Source organism: Pocillopora damicornis, chromosome 13 (genome assembly GCF_964200805.1).
Source record: "Pocillopora damicornis chromosome 13, jaPocDami1.2, whole genome shotgun sequence".
Lineage (NCBI taxonomy): Eukaryota > Metazoa > Cnidaria > Anthozoa > Scleractinia > Pocilloporidae > Pocillopora > Pocillopora damicornis.
In genome coordinates, this window is record NC_142682.1 from 8572855 (window position 1) to 8598247 (window position 25393).

Consider the following 25393-nt stretch of genomic DNA (forward strand, 5'->3'; position numbering starts at 1 on the left):
AATCAGAGCGATTTAAGTGCGGTGGTGTTTACTACCCATCACTCAGTGACCATGCCCTTATGGGATTTTCAAGGAAAAACTTCAACAACACCCAAACAAAGTGATTACTTCTAAAAGCTACAAAAACTTTGATGATGAAAAGTTTACCCAGGACCTTTCTGAAGCTCCTTGGCATGTGGGAGAAGTGTTCGATGATTTGGAAGATCACGTGTATTATTGGAACACTTTGATGGCTAACATTATTGATGAGAATCTTCCATTGAAAAAGATGAGGGTAAGAGCTAAAGATGTACCTTATATGACGACAAATTGGAAGAATGCTATTAGGGCTAAGAGGAGGGCATTAGCAACCTATCAAAATGACAAATCTGATTCCAACTGGGATGCATTGCATATATAGCATAATGAAGCCACGCGACAAAGGAGAATAGCAATCAAGTCTTATTGGAAGAGTAAATCTGACCATCTCAAGGAAAAGCCAGCAGACTTTTACAGAACTTTTATGCCATTTCTAGGCTCGAATGCCCGGGCAAGAAGCACCGAGTTTAATATCAAAGTTGGAAATGAAATTGTCAAGAATCCAGACAAGGTAGCTGAAACCCTAGCCAATTTATTTTGCTTCAATTGCAGATGGCATTGGTGGAGATAATATTGAAAATTTAACGGAAAGTGATTTCAACAACCATCCAAGTGTCTTAAAAATAGCACAGCACTCGACTCAACGTGATGCTATAAAACTAAACCCCCTTCACAAAGTGCAAGTTCAAGAAGCAATGGAGTCCTTAAAAGTCAAGAAAGCATCTGGCTGTGACTCCATTCCTCTGTTTGCTTTAAAAGTTGGCGCAGAGGCAATTGTTATCCCTCTCACTGCGTTATTTAACAGATGCATAATGGAGAATAAATGGCCACAGTCATGGAAAAAGGGGGAATGGGTTCCAGTCTTTAAAAGTGATGACCCCCTACTAAAGGAGAACTATAGACCTGTCACTGTTCTCCCAGCTGCAGATAAGGTCTTTGAGCAGATTGTAGCTAAGCAACTTGTGGGGATGTTCGATCACTGTCTTGGGCAAGCCCTGTCGGCCTATCAGAAGACTCACAGCTGTGAGACTACTCTTATTTATCTTATCGAGAACTGGAGACATGCTAGGGACAATAAGCACCTATTAGGAATCTTATCAACAGATATGTCAAAGGCCTTCGATTCTATGCATCCAGCTCTGCTGCTGAATAAACTAACAGCATATGGTTTTGAAGAAAATTTCATCAATTTGTTACGCTCCTATTTATGTGGGCACTCTAACAGAGTGAAGCTTGCATCTCTTACACTATTGACAACAAGCTTAATTTCAGTGTGCACATAAATATCACATGCAAGAAGGCTAACCAGAGGATAGGTGTACTAATGAGACTTAAAAACTTAGTGCCCACCGTTGCTAAACTACACCTTTTAAAGGCTGCGATCCTTCCATACCTCACCTACTGCCATCTCACCTGGCATTTTTGCTGAGCAAGTGACAAGAGAAAACTTGAATGCACTCAGGAGAGGGGTTTGCGTGCAGTCTTCAGAGATGGTAAATCTACATATGAGCAATTACTTAAGAAGGCTAATTTAAAATCTCTTTATGAAAGAAGGCTACAGGATATAGCTTGTTTAATGTTTAAAGTGAGGCATAATCTGTGCCCACCGACTGTCAAAAATTTGTTTTCATTGAAAAGTTCCTCTTACAACCTCAGAGGTGCAGATTTCCACATTCCTAGATTTAATACTGTTACCTATGGAAAACATTCCCTAAGGCCCGGTTTATATGTCGCATTTCTGCCGTGTCGAATTCAATTCAACGAATTAAATTTGGCAGAAATTCGACGTCTGAATCGGCTGCTGCATTTTCTGCCGCACGTTCGACTACAACACGATTCAAACGTCGAATTTCTGCCGTGTCGAATTTAATTCATACATTATGTTAATGTATTGAGCATGCGTAGACTGAGGCTAGCTATAAAAAGATGGCGTCACGAAGGGAAGAGACTTCAGATTCAGAAGAAGAAAGCTCTTTGTCTTTGTCTGACAATGAAAATTTGGCCCCGCCAAATAAAAAGACACGAGGCAGAAAAGCGCAATGGCAAGATTGTCACGTCGCCAACGTGGTAGATGTTATTTGCTCCAACGACAACTTTTCTAGGAAGCTGATTTTCACAAACTCCAAAAACACCAGAAACAACGAAGTGTATGTTCAAGTGCTGAAGGAAGTCGAGAAGCGATACACAGGCTCGAGTATTTTTCCCTTCTCGACTGGACAAATGCGAACAAAATTTAAACGTTGTGTAGCCGAGTGCAAGAAACTTGCACTGACTATCAAGACGGCGACTGGTGTTAAAAGAATTCAAGAAGATCGTGGTTATGGGCCATGGTTCAACCAGTTATTTTCCTTGGTGCAGTCAAGAGATTCTTGCAACCCAGAGCTTGCAGAGGAGCCTTCCTCCAGTTGCAATGCCTCGAGCTCGGTGAGTACTGAAACCAGTCCAGAGGACGAAGGCAAAAACCTTGTTGTCCCCAGAAAAAGATCCAAGGAAAAGAAAAAGAAGGAAGACATGACGTCTCTTGTCGAGGTTCTGAAAGATATGTCCCAACAGGACACTACTGCTGACCTTCAGAAATTTTTTCGGGAAGAAAATGAACGAGCCAGAGAGCATAAAATGCGTCTATTTCAATTGTTTATGTCTGGTACTGGGAGTCAAGCATTTACCCCTAATTTCACTGCTCAAAGTCAAGGCATGTCGATGAATAATCTTCCCGCACTGAATTCCCCTGGGCCAAGTCATATGTACCATCAGCCCACAGGTTCAGTGATGGCTGGTACTGAAAGAGTTCCAAACTACAGTCTCCATGCATCAGGTGAAATGTATCAACAACCCAGGGGCGATGAGGCAAATACCTACCCAACTTGGCCAACCTACCACAGCCTATGAGATTATAAGCAACAAGACAGTTTATTTTTCTCGTTTCTTCCTATAATTTGGTTTGTAAAACATAACTTTCATTAATTATTAATTATTTCATTTATTACTGAATTGCCTTATACAGACTTGTTTAAGTGAAGAACAGTTACTTTGCACCATTGTTTTATACTAATATTTATAAATTAAAAAGGTGCCTTCCTGTTACAAGTGCAATGCTCACTCAAATTGTAGTGTTTATGCATGCTCTCTCTTTGCATATTTGTCGTATGTATTGAAATGTTTTATATTATGCCATTATTAAGATGTATGTATACAATTAGAAATGTACCCAGTAGTGGGATGGAGGGACTTCAGATTTTTAATGGGAAGGTGTCTCAACTAAGAACTGATTTGGGGGAGTTTCAAATTCATGATTTCAGGATTTTTTTTTTTTATTATTGTTTCAGGCTGAATTTAAATATATCAAAATTGGTGTATTCTAGAACAGGGAATTCATTGGGGTTTTGCCTAAAGCCCCAGAGATTATCTTAAGTTTTAATTTGTTTTAAACTGTACCTTCCCATCACTTAAAATCTGGAATATCCCTCCCCCCTGTCCCAGGGATCACATTAAAATTTCAAATAACAAACAGCATGCATTTTTCATTAATTTTATTTGGCAATAGCAATAATTACCATAGCTACTATTTATTATAATGCAGTGAGCAAGATTAATCTTCAGAAGCTATCAAAGTACTTGGGAGTGAAAACAATAAACAGTTTTTCTTTGTTGCCCCTTGAAATCATTCAAAAAACCTTCATTACAAAGGTATGGGTAAATCGGCCACATTTGTATCCAAGGTATTGGACTGGAGGACTGGAACTAGCTTGCAACAGGCTCATGAATTCCAATCCAATACTGAAAATACCAATATGGTCCATTACTAAGGGGATATGAAAATGGAATAAATTTGTTACAACCATTCAACATTCTAACATTATCGGTAGTTGAAATGACAAAAACACGAGGTATTTCCCTCAGTAACATGAAAGCTGAGGGCTGGCAAGTTTTGCTCCAAGAAAATAACTCAAATTTGAGAGATTCCATAACTTTACTGCAATTAAACCAAAACAAAAACTTGATGTCATTAATTACTTTAACCCTTTAATGCCCAATAGTGAATTATAGATTTTACTCTGTCTAACGCCAGACAATTTTACTCGTCAAAGGGAGACCCCTTGGGCACTTAAGGGTTAAAAAATTAGGGCAAATAAAAACATTGGATGACTGTCAAGGAAGAAAAGCGTGGAAGCCTTTAACAGGTAATCAATGTAAATAGCAATGATCAAAAGAGACAGATTCAAGATGAACAAAAAAGGCTTTTTTTGTGTCACAATAATCAACTATCATAGTTGAACAATTCTTGGGTTAAAATGTTTTCAACTACTTTACATCTGCAAGAAACATCTAACATACCCCATGTCCCTCTTGCTCTCTCCAAAACTTTTCTACAAGAGCATTTCGATTACGGGATGCCTGTGGGCAAGTGTCCCTTATCTTTAGGCAGTTCCTCATTTGTAGAAGTCTTCGTATTGTTGCTCTATCCCTTAATTCTCCTGTGGAAGGATCTCTTGTCAGATCAAGCTTTTGTGAAATAGTGTCACCTCTGTCAAGACAAACATTATGGAGAACAATGCAGGCAAATGAAGCCAATCTGACCCCATCTGGTCTGCTTTCACATTTTCTCAGAAGAATTCTCCACCTGTCTTTATGTTGCCCGTATGCTCCTTCTGTCACCATTCGCCCTCTACTTAGCCTATAGTTGAAATAACGTTGTTGGGAAGTACAGCATTTGTAAATGGTTTCAGTAACCATGTTCTACATGGAAAAGCAGAGTCTCTAAGGATAACAGGTGAGACATTTACTCCATTAACATTTCTACCTAGATTGGGTATTATCTCTCTCTCTGTAATATCTTCCCAAAGTTCAGTAGACTGAAAAATTATTGAATCATGAGAGTTCCCAGGGAACCCACAAGTAGCCCAAATGAATCTATATTTAGCATCAACAATAGCCATAAGTACAATAGAATAAAAATTTTTAAAGTTATGGTATTCTTTCCGCGATTCTGCACTACCAGCAGGGCACTTTAAAGGCAAATGACATTCATCGATTGCGCCCCAGGCATATGGAAACTGCCACAATTGCTCCATGTCTAAAACTTTCTCCTTGTACTGTGCTTCACTTGTTGGGAAATGTTGTTGCACACAGTCTTTCCATAAATTATCAACAATTGCCCCGCACACTTCACTCACTACAGCGCATACGGTTGACACTCCCAAACCAGTCATCTCCGCAATGGTGAAGTAATAGTCGCCTCTACCAAGGTGGTACAAACAGATTGCTAACCGGAAAGCTGTTGATATAGGTTCTTCAGTGACTGTTTCTCGTTCTAGGTCATGTTTGATACGACTGAGAATAAACTGGAATGTTGCTCTTGATACTCTGAACAACTTTTTAAACCTAGCATCCGAGTATTGGTGCCAAACAATATTAAACCAACCTGTAATTCTTGGTAGTCGGCGACAGGATCGATAAACTTGTGTTGCATTTTGATGAGACAAAATGAGAACAATCAACAGCAAAAGTTGAATTATTAGTCTATGCTTTTCCTGAAGACGATGCAGCATATACTGTTGCATTGTCAGCCTCCTCCTTCGCCTTCCTTCAAAAACTTTTTGCAAAATAAAGAGCCTCCGTTTAGTATCTTCGTCCGCCATATTAGATAGTTACGTCTAGTTACGTAACCTTTGTAACATTTTTCCACTGACGGACCTGCACCGCAGTATCAATTCAAAGAATTAAATTTGGCAGAAATTCGATGTATGAATCAGCTGTCGCATTTCTGCCGCACTTCATTGAATTGAATTTGACACGCAGAAATGCAACGTACGAACCAGGCCTAAGATATATTGGCCCTTTGCTGTGAAATCGACTTTCAACTAACATAAAAACCTCACCTTCCCTACAATCTTTTAAAAAACAGATCTGTTTAAGTAACCTTTTGTCTAAATTAGAATACAATTGTGAGAATTGTGTTCTATGTAGCACATGAACAATTATCTGGCTTAGGGAATGCTCTCTGTGTTTATTTGATTTAATAATGAGTATTAAATAAGGTAGTTTAAACTTTTAGTTCTTAATGTCAATGATGTATTTAAATTTTATCTATTGTAAATAGTTAAATTAGTTGAATTTTAACTTATTGTATCGAGTTTAGGTGTCCCCTATTAGTAGAGAGTTTCTTACCCTCAGCTAGATCGATTTGACACATGAATAAAGTTTTTAATTCATTCATTCATTCACAACACTTACACGTGCCGACATTTGATGTGAAGCACTCTCTGAATATCAAGTTATTAACGTTGAACTGTTTTTGCTGTACATATTACCAGTACACCTAATTGTCATTATATAACGAAGATATGACACAAGTTTTCAATAGCTCTATTTGAAACTCTTAGAGATGGATGAAACATGCTGTTTGAAGGTGATCAAACAGGGAGGGAAGACTGGTGACAATTACTTTCGAAATCAACATGGTGTCCTTAGCGTGGGTTGTCATGTTTGCATGTTTGTGGTGGATGATGTACTGTCAAAACTAAAAGGTTTTCCGTTTAACAAAGGAAAAGTTATAGAAGTAGTCATTCGAATAGGGAGTTCTTTACATTTTTAGAGAGAGAGATTTGTACATTTCCTTTCTTCAAGTAAGAATTGTGATCGTGTTCACGAGCATTTCGATCTAGTTGAAGTTATTACGTAAATAAATGTCTATGTTCTCGCCGGTGGATCTTATTGAAAGTGACATGTGAAGGCGAACTGCAAGTCCTTGCTGAAAACTAAAGATGCATTGTGGCGTCGGTGGACGGGCGAGTACCTGCGATCATTACATGAGCGCCATCGTCTTAAATATGGTGACAAGAAGTGTACCCTTGCTGTTGGAGATGTAGTCGTCATCCAGTCTCCTGTGCAGAACCGAAACTGCTGGCCTCTTGGTATTGTCAAGCAGCTTATTGAAGGAAGAGATGGTGAAGTTCGAGGTGCAAGGTTGCATGCAGGCCGATCACACCTTGAACGCCCTATCCAGCACCTCTATCCCCTGGAACTGTCGTGTGACAAAGAGAATGTGCAGAGAAACATGACACCCCTCGACCCTACAGCACCTGTGTTCAGACCTAGACGAGATGCAGCAGTTGCAGCCAGCCTTCAAATGCAAGAAGTGGCTCAGGAGGAGGAGCTGGACTAAACATTACATAAAGAACCTTGAACTGAACTGAAAGAACGTTAATATTTTATTCTTGATTGCTGATGTTCTTTGAGAAGCATTTTTCAATCAGTTCCGTGTGTTACATGTGCCTCATTTCCTACGAGTCATATGGGGGAGTATATCGGGAACCGTGAACAATGCCTTAAGTCTTTTTCCGTATTGCTATTGTTGTTTTGTCATGACTGGAAATGTCTCCAATCAATCAATTTCCCAGAATGTACTTTGTGCTCCGAGGTGTCACGTTTCTTTTCTAGTTGGTTGAGAAATCCTGCACGCGGTCCAGTTGTTGTTGATGCTTTAGTTATACCTGGATTGTATCTATTTGTCGATTAAAAGAGTTGATTAATCAGGGAACGTGTCTTTGGTGCGTTTTCGACAATCAGACCAAATTAAATTACATCATATATCATCCTCGTTAAATACATATCATGTTTTAAAGATGATTCCCATTCTGTTCTGCACAGTCTCCCCACCCTAATGTTTATATACATAAGTTCTTACTCAATGGAATGCGAATCGATGTTATTTGTCACGAACTACATACCTTATCTTTGAGGTGCTTCAAATTCGTTTTCCAACAGCTTCATTGATTTTTACAGCTGCAAAGTTGTAAATCTTGTGATGTCTTACATGAAACAGAAAGATGCAAACAAACTCGAAGGTGCGCAGTATCGACCAGAAATCATCTTTAATACCATTTGATTCTAAACTTCACAGTGATTCTGAGCAACTTATCGTAAGAGGATGCTGGCAATCAAGGAGTTGACATTTTTCAGCAAGTCCAATACAGTAAATATGTAACAGAGAGGGACAGGGGAATATGTAGCTAGAGAGGGACAGTCCTTGTTTGTGAATGAATAAGGTCAATTTCAATACATGTCCTCAATAAAACCAAGAAGGTCAATGTAGAGATGTTCTGCCTGACTTAAATTGCTAGGTATCTGAAAATTTTTTTCTCTCATTATCATATGGGCAAGTTCTGCAAACGTTTGGGAAAAGCTGTCTTGTTTTACCTCAAAGGAAACATCCTTGGTAACCACTAGGTCTTCAGTGGATGTCTTATGAAGGTAATATATCTTTATTGTTGTATTTATTCCTGATGTAATTGTAATGGCAATCATGCCAAAATGTCTTGAAAGATCCAGAATGCTTGTACCAATATATGCTGATGTTTTGAGGGTGGTTAATTCATTTAATACTCAGGCTTTCCAAGGGAAACACCCAAGTTGAAATTCCAGCCTCAAACTTTTTCAGTTTGGTCGCAAATCGCAGTCAAGTCCTCATCAAGCATGCACGACCTTTTAACTCTGATGCATGTGCGACGTTTTGACTAATGAGCACATGGCATGGTGTAATGGTGGACAAAGAAAAGCTTTCCCAATGCAAAATCAGCACAGACAGTGTATAATACACTCAAATGCACACAAAATATGCACACATCATTTGCAGTAGACCCACACAAAAAGATGTCGAGCATTTTCGGAATAGGTTGGTCTGCAAACCTTGTGAGAGATCTCTTTATGAGTGAACATTCATGAGTGAACCTCTTATTGAGAAACATGCTATATCAATTGAGCTATCTAATGTTAATCGAGAGAAGCATAGATGGAAGTCTCATCGCATTTGTAGACGTAACCAAGAACCCACCAGAATACCTATACAAAGTTTGAAAAGGTTAAAGAGGAAGTATGGTCTAGAAAAATTTTACTTCTATTAATAGAACTTTTCCACAGGAATTCGAAAATAGTTGCCGTTTTGTCCAGTTTGCTTTGCAATTACGACAACAGCGCTTTGAAGTTGCTCTTATCTACCACTTTCGCGACTAGAAAAACGCCATCTTGGACATGACGTCAGCTATGACGCAGCAATAGTCAAACCTTGTTGTTCATCGCTTTGACCTGGTTGACTTGATTGACCTTTCTGACGAGTATTTCTAATGAGGGTTTAACTATGGTCAACTGTCTTGTAGTTAACTGCCATAATACTTACAAAAATACAAAAGGGAAAGGAGTAAGCTTCCACAAGCTACCTGTAAATGAAAATTTAAAGAAAATTTGGCTGGCAAAAATAAAATGCGAGGACGCTCTGCCGAAACCCGAGAACTGCTACGTCTGCTCAGATCACTTTATCAAGGACGACTTCAAGTGGAATATTAGGGTATGAATATTTGACCTTTGCTTCAAACTGAAAGCTATGTTTATCTTTCCCATACTCGAATTGTATTTTTTCTTTAATTTTATTTAAAAGAACCACTGTAATAGCAGCAAAACAAATTGAAGCTTGCATTGGTGATTGACCACATGTAGTAAATTCAATCGCGACCATGAGGCGCTTAGCCATTTTCTCCCAAGAATTTTTCCCAAGCATTTTTCCAAAGCAGTGTTTAAAATTATCTTATAAGGCACGTGAATATTTGTTTATACCAGAATCACGGTAAAAAAGGTCTTCTAGTCACTGTGTAAACAAGAAGACAATGAGGAAAACCATTAGTGTGTTTAATGTTTGTTTGTTTTCCTTTCTTGTAGAAATACAGTCTGAGCTCCTTGGATCTGACGGTAGCAGGAAAAAGAGACATTTAAAAGATGATGCAGTTCCATTTGTTTTTCCCTATGCACCTCCACCAAAGAAAATCCGACAAACAAGCGTTGGTAGGGCGAATCGCCAGAGCCGACAGGAGGTGGGGTGTGAAATATTAATGATGCAACTAACTACTGTTTTGTGATACCAGCCTATAAATGTAATCAACACCGTACATTCTACATTTCATCGTAGGTCTTGAACACCCTTCTTGAAAACACCCATTTGCTATCTTTAGAGCAAGAAAAGTCTTCGTGTTCAGTTGTAAAGGAAAACACTAGCGATACACTATCTACCTCCTGTGCTGCTTTGCCCTCTTCTCCACAGCTTGAAACAGAACCTTCGGCGAATCAACTTTCTTCCCCAAGCTGCACGGAATCTCAGTTTATCCGGACCAACGCTACATCTGCAAGCGCAGAACACCACGAACCTGAAAAAAAGTTTACGACGTGTGGAACACAATGGCTTGCTAGTGAAACAGGAGACGCGCTGCTTCTTCAAGATCACAACTATAGTTGTGTTCCACCATGGAATCCGCTGCCTTTATTCTCTAAGCCTGGGTCCCTTTGCACGCAGCCATTTACTTGGACCCCCATCAAAGCTTCATCTAGCCAACCACCTCAGCTTCTGGAACTCTCGATTAACCTGGAAGAAGATTCTGACGTAATAATAGATGACGATGTGAACAACAATTCCCTTCAAGTCAGCTTTGATGATGACAATATCAACAACAGTTCCATTCAAGTCAGCTGTGATGAAGAGGCTGGGGAAGACAGTTCGTTTAACATCAGCTTTGAAGAAGTGGACCAGGACACCACCCAAAGCGATTTGGAGACTGATCCGCCCGTTAGTAACAGTCACGATACCATTTATGAGAAAATGTGTTCGTCTCCCAAGTACATAGTATTTGAGGAAGAACTGCTTAAGTTATTTGGCCGCTGTGTTGAATGCGGTGGCGAGGTTCTTGAAAAGAAGCTATTAAAAAAGGGAAGTGCACTTAAAGTAACGACACTTTGTAAAAACTCCCATTCGAAGGAGTGGGTTTCCCAGCCACTTGTTAACAGGGCGGCCGCGGGGAACGTATTGCTTTCAGGTGCTATACTTTTTACAGGAAATACGTTTTTGCGTTTTTCAGAAGTTGCCTCTGCAATAAATCTTGCCTTTCTGAGCAAATCAGATTATCACAACTGGCAGAAGAAGCACCTTTTCCCTGTAATAAATGATTGTTGGCAGCAGGAAAAGGCGGCAGTCCTCGCCGATCACTTAGACAGGAACTCAGTCACTCTCCTCGGGGATGGACGTTGTGACTCCCCAGGCTATAGTGCCAAATACGGAACTTACACCATGATGGACAAAGAGAGTGAGAAAATTGTCGATTTCGAAGTTTGCCATGTAAAGCAGAGTACAAGTTCACAGGCAATGGAGAAACGTGGTTTTAAGCATTGTCTTGATCGCGCACTAAATAGTGGCATTCCTGTAGGTGTTGTAGGTACTGACAGGCACACCGGTATCAAGGCACTCATGAGAAGCAAGTATAAGGACCTCAGTGTTGAGCACCAGGTAGACGTGTGGCACTTGACTAAGAACATCAAGTCCAAGCTAGTCACAAAAGCCAAGAAGAAAGAATGCAGGGACCTCTCTCCTTGGATAAAATCCGTCACAAACCATAAGTGGTGGTCAGCGATGACATGTGACGGAAATCCCCAGCTCCTCAAAGAGAAGTGGGTCAACATCCTCCACCACACGGCTGACAAACACGATTGGGATTCAACTGTGCCGTACAGTCGTTGTGCACACAAGCCCATTTCCCCAAGGGCACATCGTAAAACGAAACGGCTAGTCGCAGGTTCCCTGGCACACGAAGCGTTAAAACACGTAGTGCTAGAGAAGACACTCTTAAAGGATTTGGACCTTCTAACGAAGACCATCCACACAGGGGCCTTGGAAGTGTACTATTCACTCTACAACAAATACACGCCCAAGCGGCAACATTTTGGATACCTGGGAATGGTAGCGCGTACACAGCTAACTGCTTTAGACCACAATTCGGGCACTGGTCGATCTCAAGCAGAGGCTTCGAGTGGGGAGAAATGATTCCGCTATGTTTATCCTAAGGGGATGAAGAATTGGGTTGTAAGGCCTGTTTTCGAAGAGAAGACCAAGCCGCACGTTACGGAAATGCTATGCTCAGTGTTGGAGATGAGAGACACAGGAGAAGAGCCAGAGCAAGTTCAAGTCCCTGATCTCCCAAAAAACATCGCACCCATTCCACGCCCACCAAAAGAGGACCTTCTCGCACGGCATGTATCCAGATTTGGAAAAAAATTAAGCAAGTGAAAAAAACAGAAAAACAAAAATCGAATAGTCCGCCTAAAATGGCACTAGCATTTACATTGTCAGTTTTCTATTTTTGGAACAGACTGTTGAAGGTATTTTAATGATTGGAACTGGAGCCGATACCCTTATAGCGCCGTGGACCTCCTTGAATGTTTAATAAAAACAAAGACAAGTTTATTAATTAAACGTGACTATCCCGGCCATGAGTCATTGTCCTCGGCATCTTTAAAGCCTGTATAATTTCCGGCTGCATCTGGGTAATTACGTCTTATTGATGCCACAACACACGAAGGAATCATGCGTCTGTTCCCTTTATCAAGTCTGTTATAAGTCCACCAAGTAAACTGTCTGTAACCTGCCAATCGCATACTCCTAGGAAAAAACAAAAGACATTGATACATGCTCGGAACAGAACCCAGACAAATGCAGTTGAAACAAACAAATTCTACTTCGCCAAGCAGGGGCTCATTTGTAATGAGATCAATATCTTAAGCTAACATTGTGTGACAAAGGGAGACTTCCTGAGGCTCGCCGTTTAACTAAGGCTCTGTTTACATGTGGCAAGTTTCCCTTTCTTATTTTCCCTCATTAAGTGATGTGATGATTCTCATAAGAACTCCTTCTTTCAATTTTGTCTTGTCCACGTCCATATTTACTCATAATTTACCTCCACTAGGAAAACAGAGCACACAAACTGAAGAGGTGTACTGGCTCTTTACAATTAAATATAGCAATGAAGTTCACCCTTCAGACAAAAGACTACAACACCACTTGTATTAAAAGGGCTGACAACACTGCATTTGTTTCTTAGGGTTTGCATCACACGAACTCGTCAACAACTAAAGCGTGCCAACTAGGGCTGTTCTCAAGACGTCTGCTAGTAAACACATGGGTCCAAATGATCCGTGCTCTGTAATACACTGAAGCTTGTTACCTGCAATTTCAGTGATAGTTCATATCACTCAGTTAGCAGGGTGAAATAAATCCATTGCGGGCACTGCGCCGTTCTTTAGTAAAAAAATAAAAAATTATCACTTTAGAAATGAAGATTTTATTTGAGAAGAATTAATTACCTTCCAGATCGAGTCGATCACCTAGTACATCCATTTCTTGGCAGCATATACACTCGTTTTCTGTTGGCATCTCTTGACAGTTGCCACAAGAGCACCATTCGCAATTTCCAAGACGTGAGCGCGTAGATGTTTCTTCTTGTATCTCTTCCTGAGTTTCTTTGTCAACAGAAATTTCTTCTTCTCCTGAAGATGAGCTATGTTGCGGCTCAAACATGAATGGACGAATTACACCGTCTGGATTAAGATCCAAGTCGAGAATTGAGTCATTATCGCTCTCCTCGCCGCTGTTTTCTATGTTTTCATCCATCTTAGTCGACATTACAACGCTTGACTATTGCTACGTTATAGCTACGTCATAATAAAGATGGCGGATTTCAATTCCAAAATGTCAATTTTTTAAACGTAATTTCTGGCAAGAAATACACTTAAAGCTCAAATGAATTGCCAATTATGAAAAAACAAGTCAGAAACTTTTGATATAGGTAAACTTTTTCTAGACCATACTTCCCCTTTAAAGATCAAGAGCAGAAAGGTTACAAAATTTGTCTATGCACATATTCTCTCACGTATCCCCATGTCATCTACATTGTACTGTCATGTTAATGCTAAAAACTATTTAATGAAAGGACGCTTAAGTTTAACTGTTGTGAAAGAATTCGTCAAAGTATAAGAAAGGTAAAATAAAGTGCCAGTTGATATTTAATATTGATTTCTTGTAACAAACTAATGTGTTCTTGCAAGAACAAGGCTCAAGTAGCAAATTATTGCAACTATAAATTAAGTAGAGACAGCAAAAAAATCCTGGCCCTCCAACACACATTGACCCTCACAAAACAATAGTAGCTCCATGTAGTCAAGGTAATGAGTTGGTTTTTGGACAGAATGCAGGACAACAATGTGCTGCAATGAGTTCCTGATCTTTGATTTACTATAACACACAAGGGATCAGCTCTGCAAATGATCTTATACAAATAATGAATATTGGAAATCAGCCTTATTCAAGTTTGTCACTATTACCCAGACAGGCATATTTAATGCAGTCAGAATTACCAACAGCACCAAATGTGTTTGATACTGATTATCAACTGGTACTGTTCACCAAGAAATTGCTACAGAGGGATATCAGTACTGTACGTCTTTCCAAAGAGCCTTTGAGTCACTCATATCTGAAAGCTACACTAATTTCATAGTAACAAGGTACACGAGTTCTTCTCAAAGTACTGTCTCCTAATAGTTTAGTACATTACTTTCAGAGTGTACATAACAATGATCTATTTGAAGTGAGAGGAGTACAAATTGAGAATATTCAAAATAGGATGGTTTCTCAAAACAGTCTGAAAAAAATTATAAACTTTAACCTAAGTTGTGCTGTACCTCTATACTCTCTTTGCTACTCTATAGCCATGTTCACATTAACTAATTACAGTCCCTGATTATAATTGGATTACAATTACTTCAAACAATCCTAAGGGGGTTGTTTGAAGTAATTACAGTGCGTGATTGAACAAAATGGCGGACACATGGTGGTTTGAGGAAACCAAACTTTTGATCGCTTTATGGAGTGAAGAGGCAGTGCAACATGAGTTAAACACCACGCACAGCAAGAAACTCGTATGGGAAAAAAATAAGCCAAGGAATGGCCAATGGAGGGTACTCGAGAAGTGCACAACAGTGTCGTGATAAAATTAACAATGTCAAGCAAAAATATCACAAGATTCGTGAGGGCAACAAAATTTCTGGAAACCAACGACAAGAATGGGAGATGTTTGAACCAATGGACTGTGTTCTTGGCTGCAAACCAACCTCAAAACCTAGAGTGGTTGACTTGATGCCAAGCAGTTCTAAAGAGGAAGAAAAGATTTCCAAAGTGACATATCCTGATGATGGCGACAAAGCCTTTGGCAGTGTGGTTGATGTTTCATTCTCATCCCTCTCCAATGAAGATGAAAACGTAGCAGCAACTCCCTAAGAAAAGAGCAGATGCACAAAGACAACCGACATAAGCCTGGTGAAGAATCGAAATATTGCAAGCAAAGGTGGGATAGAACATGTTTCTACGCAGCCTTCTACCACAACAAAAGATCCGGAATTTACTAGCAAGAAACACAAGAAACCATGTAAAGGGGATAAAATTTCCGAAGCATTATCAACATTCACCAAAGTACAAAGGGAGCAGCAACAGTTATTTATGGAAGTGGAGGAAAGACAGGCCCAAAAAGAATTGGAGTTGGAAGAAAAACGAATGAAGCTTGAGCAAGAAAATGACCAATGCGGGGAAGCTCACTCCAACCTGTTCTAACAATGGTTTGATTGACAACTATCAACAGGACTTGAAGTAATTACAGTGCGTGATTGAACAAAATGGCGGACACATGGTGGTTTGAGGAAACCAAACTTTTGATCACTTTATGGAGTGAAGAGGCAGTGCAACATGAGTTAAACACCACGCACAGCAAGAAACTCATATGGGAAAAAATAAGCCAAGGAATGGCCAATGGATTTGGCCAATTTGCTTGACCAAAACCTGTCTCATCCGTTGTTGCTGTTTCATACGGCGTATTTTCCTGCTTCTAGCCTTTGAAGCTTCCTTTGCCTTTCTTCTGGCCTCCAAATCAAGTATTGCAGTGAATATCATGGTAGCTGTTCAATTGGGCACAATTTTGGTTTCAACTTTAGATTGCAAGGTTATCCCGCCTAGTCTATTTGAATTTTCGCAGATGTGAACAGAACCATAATTGAATAAAATCGAATGGAGTACGATAGATTGAATCATAATTTAGTTGAACATAATTTACATTTAGTGTGAACATGGCATATAATGAAACCATGTAATTACTGGAATTACAACTTATCCTTGCCCACCATTGTTTACAACAGCAAAAAGGTGTCGCAAATCAAGTTAGAACACAACCAGCTATCACCAGCTTATCTTCCAAGAAATGTGGATGCTTGTGGAACTGAAGTAAATTTGATAATTTGTTTAAGAGTGAAGGACAATTAACTGATTCACTTCAAAGCAAGTCAATTCTTGAGAATGAAACAATAAATAAAACTTTAAACTTTGATACCATTGTATCTTTAAACCCACAAAAAGATCAAAATGTACACCAAATGCAAATATGGTGGGCCATTGAGGCAGACCGGGCCGAGTTGCACGAAGTCGAGGCTAGCTAGGCCACAGCTTTTCCCTGATGTTTTGGTTGACATGAATGGCTGTACACGTGCTATCCCGCAAGCTTCTCTTGCTGGAAGAGAACTCCAGACATTAAAATGCAAAGGACTTGGTTTTTTGGCTCAAATGAAGAGGTGATTCATTGAAGGGGTCGAAAACAAAGGCAGCACTAGTGAAGAGGTAAGATTGCTTTGTGTTTTGCTGACTTGTCAAAATATCACTCCAATACATGTGAAAAATCAGATTTCACAAGCTAAAAGTAGCTTTCTTTCGGCTTTTAAGGGGTCAAAGAGTATATAAGAACTGGCCGAGACCAAAATATGGTTGATCCTGATCCTCACAATGTGTCTACAAAGTGCAAAGAACACCAAACGGCAAGTGAAGACAACATTTCAGCTGCTGTTAATGCACCGCAACCAAACTACCCTTTCAGATGGCTGGTCTGGCGATATAAAGCAAATGCCTTTTTCCATGTGTGCCCAGATGAACAATCATATCACAAAGTCAGGGAAAAACATTGATTCAAGCAAAAATCATTCAGTACTGACTAGTGTGTGAAAAGCTTCAACGTTTTTGAACTTGTCTGCAGCAAGTAATAATACTTATTTCTATTTGTGTTATTAGTGCCATCACAGCTTTAGAAAAAATGATACTCTCCACAACTTAAAAGTTGCATTGTGCATTTTTCGAGGTCAAGAATGCCTCTGGCCAGGTCGGTTTTTGCAAACATATTTTGGCTCTTTTGTTAAAATTATGCAAGTTTCATTGTATGAGAGTAAAAGTGTGACCGACCTTGAAAACAAAGACAACATGCAGCCAAAATGGATCTGCACATCAACTCTGAAGCAGTGGCATCGCTAGGGAAGAGGAGACTGTATAAATCCACAACCAGTGATGGAAGTGTTGGTGACCAAAACAAGCTTAGAGTTAGACAAACAATCATCATCCAGAGACTCTGGTGTGAAATGTCTTTTGTATGAGGCCCGAAATAGCCTTAATGGCCAGCAGCCAGCAGCAAATTATTGGAACAGTTGAGAGAGCTTAACCCTAAAATGGCTTTATCACAAATTATGACTGCAAGAACTGAGTCAACAACAATTGTCCTGACAAAATTTGGAAAAAGTCCTCAAGGATCCTTTGCCATTTACCAACTATCCATGAATGAAGATAACTTTAAAGTGTTTTGCGACATTTCAACTGTCAACAGGTCAGATTCAGACAATCATGTTAATGATTCTCAGTTAACTGCTTTTCCCAGATTTCCCCTCATGCTTCACATTAACAGTTTCAAATACCAACTGAGTGGGGGGGGGGGGGAAGAGAGAACAGAGACATCAACACAACATATCACATGCCATTCTGTTTGAAAGTTAAGTTTTCATTCCAAGTTCATTTGTCAACTTAAATAGGAAAAAAAACACTGCGAACAGAAAACCGAATTATTTTCTCCTCTGGATCTTTTGAAAAAAAGGTCTCCTAAACGAGTGGCCCTGATTATAAATATTTAAGGATGGTAAACACATTAGCCTTAACTTGGCTGTTTCTTGAAGCTCAGTGTTTTCCTACATGCCTTTTTCACGTGAAATGAGGCGATTCAATGTATATAATAGACACTGAAAGAAATACAGTCAATGAAAATTTTAAATTTCTCATCTACAGGCTCTGGATACAGACTTATTGATGACTCTAAAAATATAAAAAATCTACAACAAAATTTTTTTGGAGTTGCTTAGCTTTTCATTTTTCCTGAATCAAAAGTCAAGACTGCAAAATTCAAGTGAAAAGCAAACCAACTGTGATTAATGCCTTAAACAAGTCAAGATTCTTCTTTTTGTCATACAAGTTACATATCATAAATATCATTCTTCTTGATGCCTTTTACGGTGTCACCAATGCCTTTCCCAATGCCTCCGTTGGTTAATATAGCAGTAAAAATTGTCAAAGTGTTTGGAAAATTGCTTAACTTTTTAAGTAGTGAAGTATAACCCGGTAACATTTTGTCTTTACAACACAACTGTTTTTTGCAAGTTACAAAACATAAATATAACTCGTCTTAGTGCTTTTACAAATGCCACCATGCATTTCTGATGCCTCCATTGTTTAATACTGCTGTAAAAGATAAGTGTGCCATCAACATTTTATTTAGCGAAGTGTACTGTACACATTTTGGCTTTGCAACGCTATACTCCTAATTCCAAAATGGCGGCAGCCGATGAGAGTCTGGATCGAATAGCATGAAAACGAGGCATTGAGGGCCAAGTCTCGTGTTTACGTATGTAAATTAATGGCAAAGAAAAAGCGCATCATGCCGCAAAATTGCTGTGTCCCTGGCTGCACTAAGAAAGTTTACGAAGAAGATGGTATTAAGATCTCTTACCACAAGTTTCCTGAAAATAGAGATTTATTTATGAAGTGGATCGTTGCCATTCGAAGAGATGAGGGTAAAGATTTCAAGGTGACAGAACACACAAGAGTTTGCTCGCGACATTTCAAATCGTCAGATTATATACCGTCACTCACAGGCCGTAAAAAGAGTTTGAAATCCATGGCAGTCCCATCTTTGTTTCCTTGGAAGCAGGGTTCGCCGATCAAGCGAAAATCACCGAGGAAAAGAACTCTGATTTTGAAAAAAACCGCGACAAAATCACAGGAGACGACAATTGCGCCAGCACAAGTCGACAACTGTTCCACGTGCTATCTAGTGACATTTCAAGAATCTCGCGCTTCCTCCCTGTCAACACTAGCAGATTCGGCAAGCACCACAGTAGAAGAACCAGCTGAGGATCTGGAAGCTCTTATTTGTGAACTTAAACTTGAAAATGAACGGCTTGTCGGGGAAATCCGTAAAATCACTATTTCAAATAACAATTTCCAGTCGGAAGTAGAGGAACTTAAACGCCGGAACGATTCCTTGCAGTCAAGAGTGTTCTGCATTGAGAAATTTTTCCCCTCGGAGAAGGATGTCGCTTTTTATACGGGTTTCCCAAACAAAAATGTCTTAGAAAGTGTTTTCGCGTTTTTAGATCCTGATAAGAAAGGGGAAAATATAAATTACTGGCACTCGGATTCACCATGTGATGTCCCCTCCCCACCCTGTCAGAGGGATGAGGAAGATATTCCCAAGCAGGGTAGGCCACGCCAATTGAGCCCAAAGGAAGAATTCTTTTTGACCCTTTGCAGACTAAGGCAGGGGTTCAAGGAGGAGCATTTAAGCCACTTGTATGGAGTCTCACAGACAACAGTAAGCAGAATAATAATTTCATGGATAAATTTTATGTTCTTAAAATTCAGTGTAATTCCAGTGTGGCCATCAAGAGCAAAAGTGGATTTGTGCATGCCTGCTGACTTTAAAGACAAATACCCCTCAACTAGGGTCGTTATTGACTGTACTGAGGTACGATGCCAGATGCCCAAGAGTCTACGCCTTAACAGTGAACTTTTTAGTTCTTACAAAAACCACACAACTCTTAAAGGTTTGATTGGCATCTCACCAGGAGGTGCTATTACCTTCATCAGCCAGCTATACACTGGTCATATTTCTGACAGGGAAATTGTTACAAGATCAGGATTTCTGAATCTGCCTTTTAATAGGGGAGATTCTGTCATGGCCGATAAAGGCTTTACTATTCAGGACCTTCTACCCCTTGGAGTGTCCCTAAATATTCCACCTTTTTTGGGAAGCAAGGGTCAAATGAGCGCAGCAGAAGTTGTTGAGACACAGTCGATCGCTTCTGTTCGGATTCATGTTGAAAGGGCAATAAATAAAATTAAAAATTTTCATATATGGGATAGTGTAGTACTGTTCACCCTGTTTGGGGTTGTAAACCAAATGTGGGCGGTATGTGCCATGCTATGCAATTTTCAGAACAGTATCATAAGTGCATAACTTGTTTTGATGGCAAAATATTTATGTTTGAGGGAAAACTGAAAAAGGCCCTGGTGTTGAAATCTCTTGGCAAATGATTTTTTAAATTCAATTCTTATCCTTTTAGTTTTTATTTTGTATGTAAAATTTTCAAGAAGTAAGTTGTAAAATAACTTTTTGGGCTAATTAACAGCACGATGTTTGTTGAAATTGTGCATTGCCACGTGATGTAGACACCGTAGAGACTTGCGCTATGATTACAAAATTGCAATCCAATATATAGTAATTTTGCAAACATTTTTCTATTCAATAGTCTCAACTGACACTGAAATATTTGCCAGTATTTTTTATTATTACAATAAATTATGATAAAAGGCCAGTTGTCTTTGTCAGGGTATTTGGTTTCTATAAAAAAAAAAAAGAAAAAGAAAAAAAACTACAGTTGGCTCCCGATTACTTGAACCCTCAGGGAAATAGCAATGATTTGAGTTATCGAGGGTAAAAATCATATAGAAAATGACCTGAAGGAAAATGTAAATTACTTCGAGTTAGCGGTAAGTTAGAGAGGGTTCGTCAATTATCTGAGTCAAATGTAGTCTTGATTTCTTTACACATTTATGATCACGACTAACTTCATATGAATAGATCATGAGTATTCATTAGACAATAAAATTTGTAACATACTGCTTTGTATTTTTTGGCTATGTTTTACAGAGCAGCAACTGGAAGAAAGTGCTTGAAATAATAGTCACATAGTTTTCCACATAAGTTGTTCCAGTGGTCCTGATCAAACTTGATCCTCTCCACACTTAGTCCTTTACTAGTGTAAACAATAAAGTCACACCATGGTACCCCTGATAGGCCCATAAGTCCTTGCACCTGATCGTAGTAAACATGGCTTCTTTTTAAAGATGGCTTCCCATTTTTGTTTTCCATAAAGAAGCCAGGGTCATCACAAGCCTCAAGGGGAGTCACATGGAATTTCGACGATGGGCATTTTACCTCACCAAGCCCAAACCTGTCTTTGCAGCTCAAGTCAATGATTTTGGCATCTGGGCAACATCCTAAAATTGGAACCTTCGGAGAAACAAATAGTCCACTCTTTAACACTTTTACAGGTCTTCCCATTTTCCTTATATGTTTCTCATATTCCTTCAGTGCCACCGGCTCATACTTTTTGCCATGTTCTACAGCAGCTGAAGAAAATGTCTTCTGTGCTAAAAGATCTTCCACAAATTTGGTGTGGTTCCTCTGTCTTCGAGAAATTTTTCCAAAATTAGAGGCAGTGAATCTCAATTTTCTTTCTCGCATCCATTCCTCACAACTTGCTTGCTCTCTGGTTTTCTCTTCCATTTTGTTTGCCTCTATAACACCAACAGTCAAGCTCTTCAGCAGTTCCATTTCTTTAACAGTGAGGTTGTCAGGGGTCTGAAATGATCCGCAGAAATCATCCAATGGGAACGAAGGGTAGGCCGGGAATTAATTTGCTGTACAGTGTTCTGTACAGTCAAATCCATCAAACAAGGTTACAAATGTGAAGTTCGATTCAGTAAAGGAAAGCTGATACGATCCAAATGACCCAACTGGGCATTGCCCAAAACGAGTGTCAACAACAGGTGATGTATCAATACTCGAGGGATCAACCACTTGAGTTATGCCAAGCGTTGAGCTATGCTGCTCAAGAGAATGTAGTAATTGTTCAAGCTTCCTCTTCTGATCACTTTCTCCCTTTCTTGCTTCTGTCAGAAGACAAGTTACTCCTGTTTTTTTGACACGTTCAGCATTATTTGCAGGATTTGAAACAACCACATCCATGACAGGCTGGGAGCGGATACCTTCTAGTCTTGATTTGTGCCAATTTTGCAAAGCTGATGTGCATGCACTGGTTGGATTTTCATCCTCCTCATCCTTCAAATCTCGCACATCTTTGCAATTATAAATAGTGTATTTGCAAACTTTTATCATTAAAGCCAGAATGTGATTGCAAAAACCAGATTTACCTGCAGCACAACTTGGCCCACAGTAGGCATACTCCACATTTCCTGTCACCATACAGAGTGCTAGTTTTAAGTTGTGCGGTGCTTCATTGACCTTGAAACTATGAAAACACTTAGCACGGAAGTAAAAATACCTCTGATCAGAGTGCGTTTGTATTTCATGCAAATACTCATCAGCCAGAAACTGCTTGGCTTTTTGTAATCCTGTGGGCAGCGAATGATGCTCACCATGTCGATGCTTTTTTCCAGAATCACTTATATGTTTCTCTAATTCTGCACGAGTAAACATCGGGCCTTTGGCAAGGGATGTACCCCATCCGTTCGCAGGAAAAGCGATGTTCCTTGTGTTGTCCGGGTCCGGCGGAGTCGACAAGTCGGAATCGGCGGATTCGGCTCTTTGGTCCTCAGTACAGACTCTGTTACGATTCTGTTTACGCCTTGTGTAGATAAAGTTTTCATCTGGATCCACAAGGAGATGAGCAACATTTGCTTGGAGGTAGTCGTTGACTCTGTAAAGGAATGAATCCAGTAAGATTCAAGGCCATAGCAACCACAGCAATGATTTGAAGTCAACATAAACACATATCTTACCGCTTGCAAAGTTGCGCTTTGGTCGATAATCCTTTACAGCTATCCCCGCGACATTTCAACCAAAACTTCAGCTCAGAATTTTTTAAACGATTTGGATCTCTTCCGTTTAATGAACTTCCCGGAATATCGTCTTCAGTTAAAAACGGAGGACCGTACACAAGAGTGTTTGCAAGAGACGCCATCTTCTGTTGTCTTTGGCGTTGGCCCTCGATGCCTCGCTTTCATGTCAACTCAGCTCAGACCATCCGCGGTGGCCGCCATTTTGGAATTAAGCGTATTGTTTTCTGCAACTACAACTGATATGTCTCCATATGAAGTATTAAATTTGTTTCCCCACTGACCACTCGTATTTCAGTCTTTGCTTCTTCCCCTGCTTGTTGCCTGTGATGTAGCAACTCCCCTCAGTCAGCTAGGAGTCTTGTTGTCATCTTTGATGAGCACATGTCTCCTCATACACATGTGTCTAGCATCTGTAGATCATCATTTTATCATCTCAGGAACCTATCTAGAATTAAGAAGTATTTCACTAAAGAATCAGCAGCAGTTGCTGTTCACGCATTTGTCACATCAAAACTAGGCTATTGTAATGCATTATTATATGGCTTGCCTAAGTATCAGTGTTACGAAAAATTGTCTAAGTAAAGTCCCAGAACATTCTAATAGAGCATTCTAGAACCCTAAGTCATCTAGACGTGACCTTCTAGTAAAAGGAACATTCTGGAACTTTCTATTTCTTACATAATTGTTCAAATTTAGAAACCGTGTTAATCTACTAAATTTAGTTCTTTAGAGAAGTTTCTAGATCCTTATACTTTATGTATATAAGAGCGACAGTTCCATCGAACAGAGAGAGAGATTTGCGAGGAAGCTTAGTGTTATAAAAACAAGAAGTCAAATATGTGGAAATAAAACAGTTTGTTGTTGTTACCGACGATCCTGAGTTTTGTCTAGGAACAACCCTGCTCTACATTGACACTCGTAACAGTCAGTTACAAAGACTGCAATATGTACAAAACATGGCAGCTAGAGTTGTGTGTCAAATGAGTAAGTTTCAGCATATCACACCTGTTTTGCAGTAGCTTCACTAGCTACCGATCCAATACCATATTATTTTCAAGATTCTCCTTCTAGTGCATAAATCACTGAATGGGGCATCGCCTAGCTATTTAGCTCAGAAACTATATTATCATTCTCCTACAAGATCACCTAGGTCTGTTAGTAGTGAACTTTTAATGCAACCTAGATCGTGTACTAGACTTATGGAGACAGCATTTGCTTTTCATGTGCCAAGAGAATAGAACTTAATACCTTAAGAAATTAGGAAGTCCAACACCATCTCAATTTTTTAAAAGAGCACTTGAGACATTCCTCTTTAGTAAATATATTAATAACAGACCATTATTTTTATAGATTTATATATATCGCTTTGGATTTAATTTTATTTTTTATTCATTGTGAATTTTAGCTATGTTTGAGTATCATGTAATAAGATATGGCTGGCTTTAGTCTTATTTTTCTTTTTTAATCAGTACGAATTTTAGCGATGTTTAAGTATCAATTAGTAGGATATGGTTTTAAATTTGCAAATTTTTGCCAATAGTGTATGATTTTGTATGATTGTAAAGCGCCTTGAGCAGAGGATACAAGCGCTATATAAATAAAGTTGTTATTATTATTATTATAACACATACTGCATTAGCAATCCCTTAGGAATTAGTGACAATATAACACTTATGTCAGACATAACACATATAAGAATGGCAATTTCAGATTTAAGACTGACAATAATTGATGAAATCTCAAGCGCACAACTTCAAAGGTTATGACAGGTACTTCATTCTAGAAGAACTCTACAAACAACTCGTTACCAACCTACAGCAAATCATCAATGTGGCCAAGATACTCTGTTTGGAATTGCTCAATGTCAAGTTCATCGACTCCAGGAATTTTTTTCCCATGGCTTTGTCAAACTTTCCAAAAACATTTGGGATTGATGAACTAAAGAAAGGGTTTTTTCCCCATTTCTTTAATACCCAACAAAATCAAATCTATGTTGGGTACATGCCTGACAAATCTTACTACGACCCTGACGGTATGTCCACAGCATGCAAAGATGAATTCCATAAATGGTATGACGAAAAAGTATCTGAAAGATACATTTTCAATTTCCAACGTGAACTGTTGACTTATTGTCAATCCGATGTAAGACTCCTCAAACAAGCATGAAATTTCAAGCACAGTTCAAGGATATTGTTGAATTTAATCCCTTGAAAGAATGCATCACCATCGCTTCTGCCTGCAATGTAGCATACCAGAAGAAATGGATGCCTGAAAACAAAATCGCCATTGAGCCGGTACGTGGATGTTGTCCCCAACACATCCAATCTCATGCTGCTCTAACATGGCTCTACTGGGAAGAAAAACTCCCCAAATGTGACCTCCTGCCTCGAATTGCCCATGCCAGAAACAAAGGTGAACGAAGGTTGGTGAATGGAAAACAAACATTTCTCATGGATG

General features: G+C 39.3%; 5 protein-coding genes across 7 annotated transcripts; 3 read left to right on the forward strand and 2 right to left on the reverse strand.

The window, feature by feature from the left end:
* The first annotated feature begins 51 nt into the window (after window positions 1-51).
* LOC113675509 (putative RNA-directed DNA polymerase from transposon BS) lies at window positions 52-1361 on the forward strand. The gene is made up of 2 exons (XM_089191264.1): window positions 52-100; window positions 631-1361. The coding sequence occupies exons 1-2, from the start codon at window positions 52-54 to the stop codon at window positions 1359-1361; spliced, it is 780 nt and encodes a 259-aa protein (XP_089047390.1).
* Window positions 1362-10543: 9182 nt separating this feature from the next.
* On the forward strand, window positions 10544-11951 carry LOC149035354 (uncharacterized). Its single transcript, XM_089192019.1, has one exon. It carries the CDS (start codon window positions 10721-10723, stop codon window positions 11933-11935), a length of 1215 nt encoding a protein of 404 aa, XP_089048145.1. The 5' UTR covers window positions 10544-10720; the 3' UTR covers window positions 11936-11951.
* A 253-nt stretch (window positions 11952-12204) lies between these two features.
* LOC149035355 (uncharacterized) lies at window positions 12205-13767 on the reverse strand. Of its 2 annotated transcripts, none has more exons than XM_089192021.1 (2): window positions 13252-13767; window positions 12205-12550 (listed from the first exon to the last, which is right to left on the reverse strand). In XM_089192021.1, the coding sequence occupies exons 1-2, from the start codon at window positions 13568-13570 to the stop codon at window positions 12474-12476; spliced, it is 396 nt and encodes a 131-aa protein (XP_089048147.1). In that variant the 5' UTR covers window positions 13571-13767; the 3' UTR covers window positions 12205-12473. The 2 variants fall into 2 exon arrangements, with proteins under 2 accessions (XP_089048147.1, XP_089048146.1); XM_089192020.1 differs by lacking the exon at window positions 12205-12550 and adding an exon at window positions 12995-13112.
* A 4961-nt stretch (window positions 13768-18728) lies between these two features.
* LOC149035356 (uncharacterized) lies at window positions 18729-20309 on the forward strand. Its single transcript, XM_089191265.1, has one exon. It carries the CDS (start codon window positions 18729-18731, stop codon window positions 20307-20309), a length of 1581 nt encoding a protein of 526 aa, XP_089047391.1.
* A 276-nt stretch (window positions 20310-20585) lies between these two features.
* Window positions 20586-23186, reverse strand: LOC149035357 (uncharacterized). Of its 2 annotated transcripts, none has more exons than XM_089192247.1 (2): window positions 22877-23186; window positions 20586-22794 (listed from the first exon to the last, which is right to left on the reverse strand). In XM_089192247.1, exon 2 carries the CDS (start codon window positions 21687-21689, stop codon window positions 20997-20999), a length of 693 nt encoding a protein of 230 aa, XP_089048373.1. In that variant the 5' UTR covers window positions 21690-22794; window positions 22877-23186; the 3' UTR covers window positions 20586-20996. The 2 variants fall into 2 exon arrangements, with proteins under 2 accessions (XP_089048373.1, XP_089048374.1); XM_089192248.1 differs by having other exon boundaries at window positions 21525-22794.
* Between the last annotated feature and the right edge of the window lie 2207 nt (window positions 23187-25393).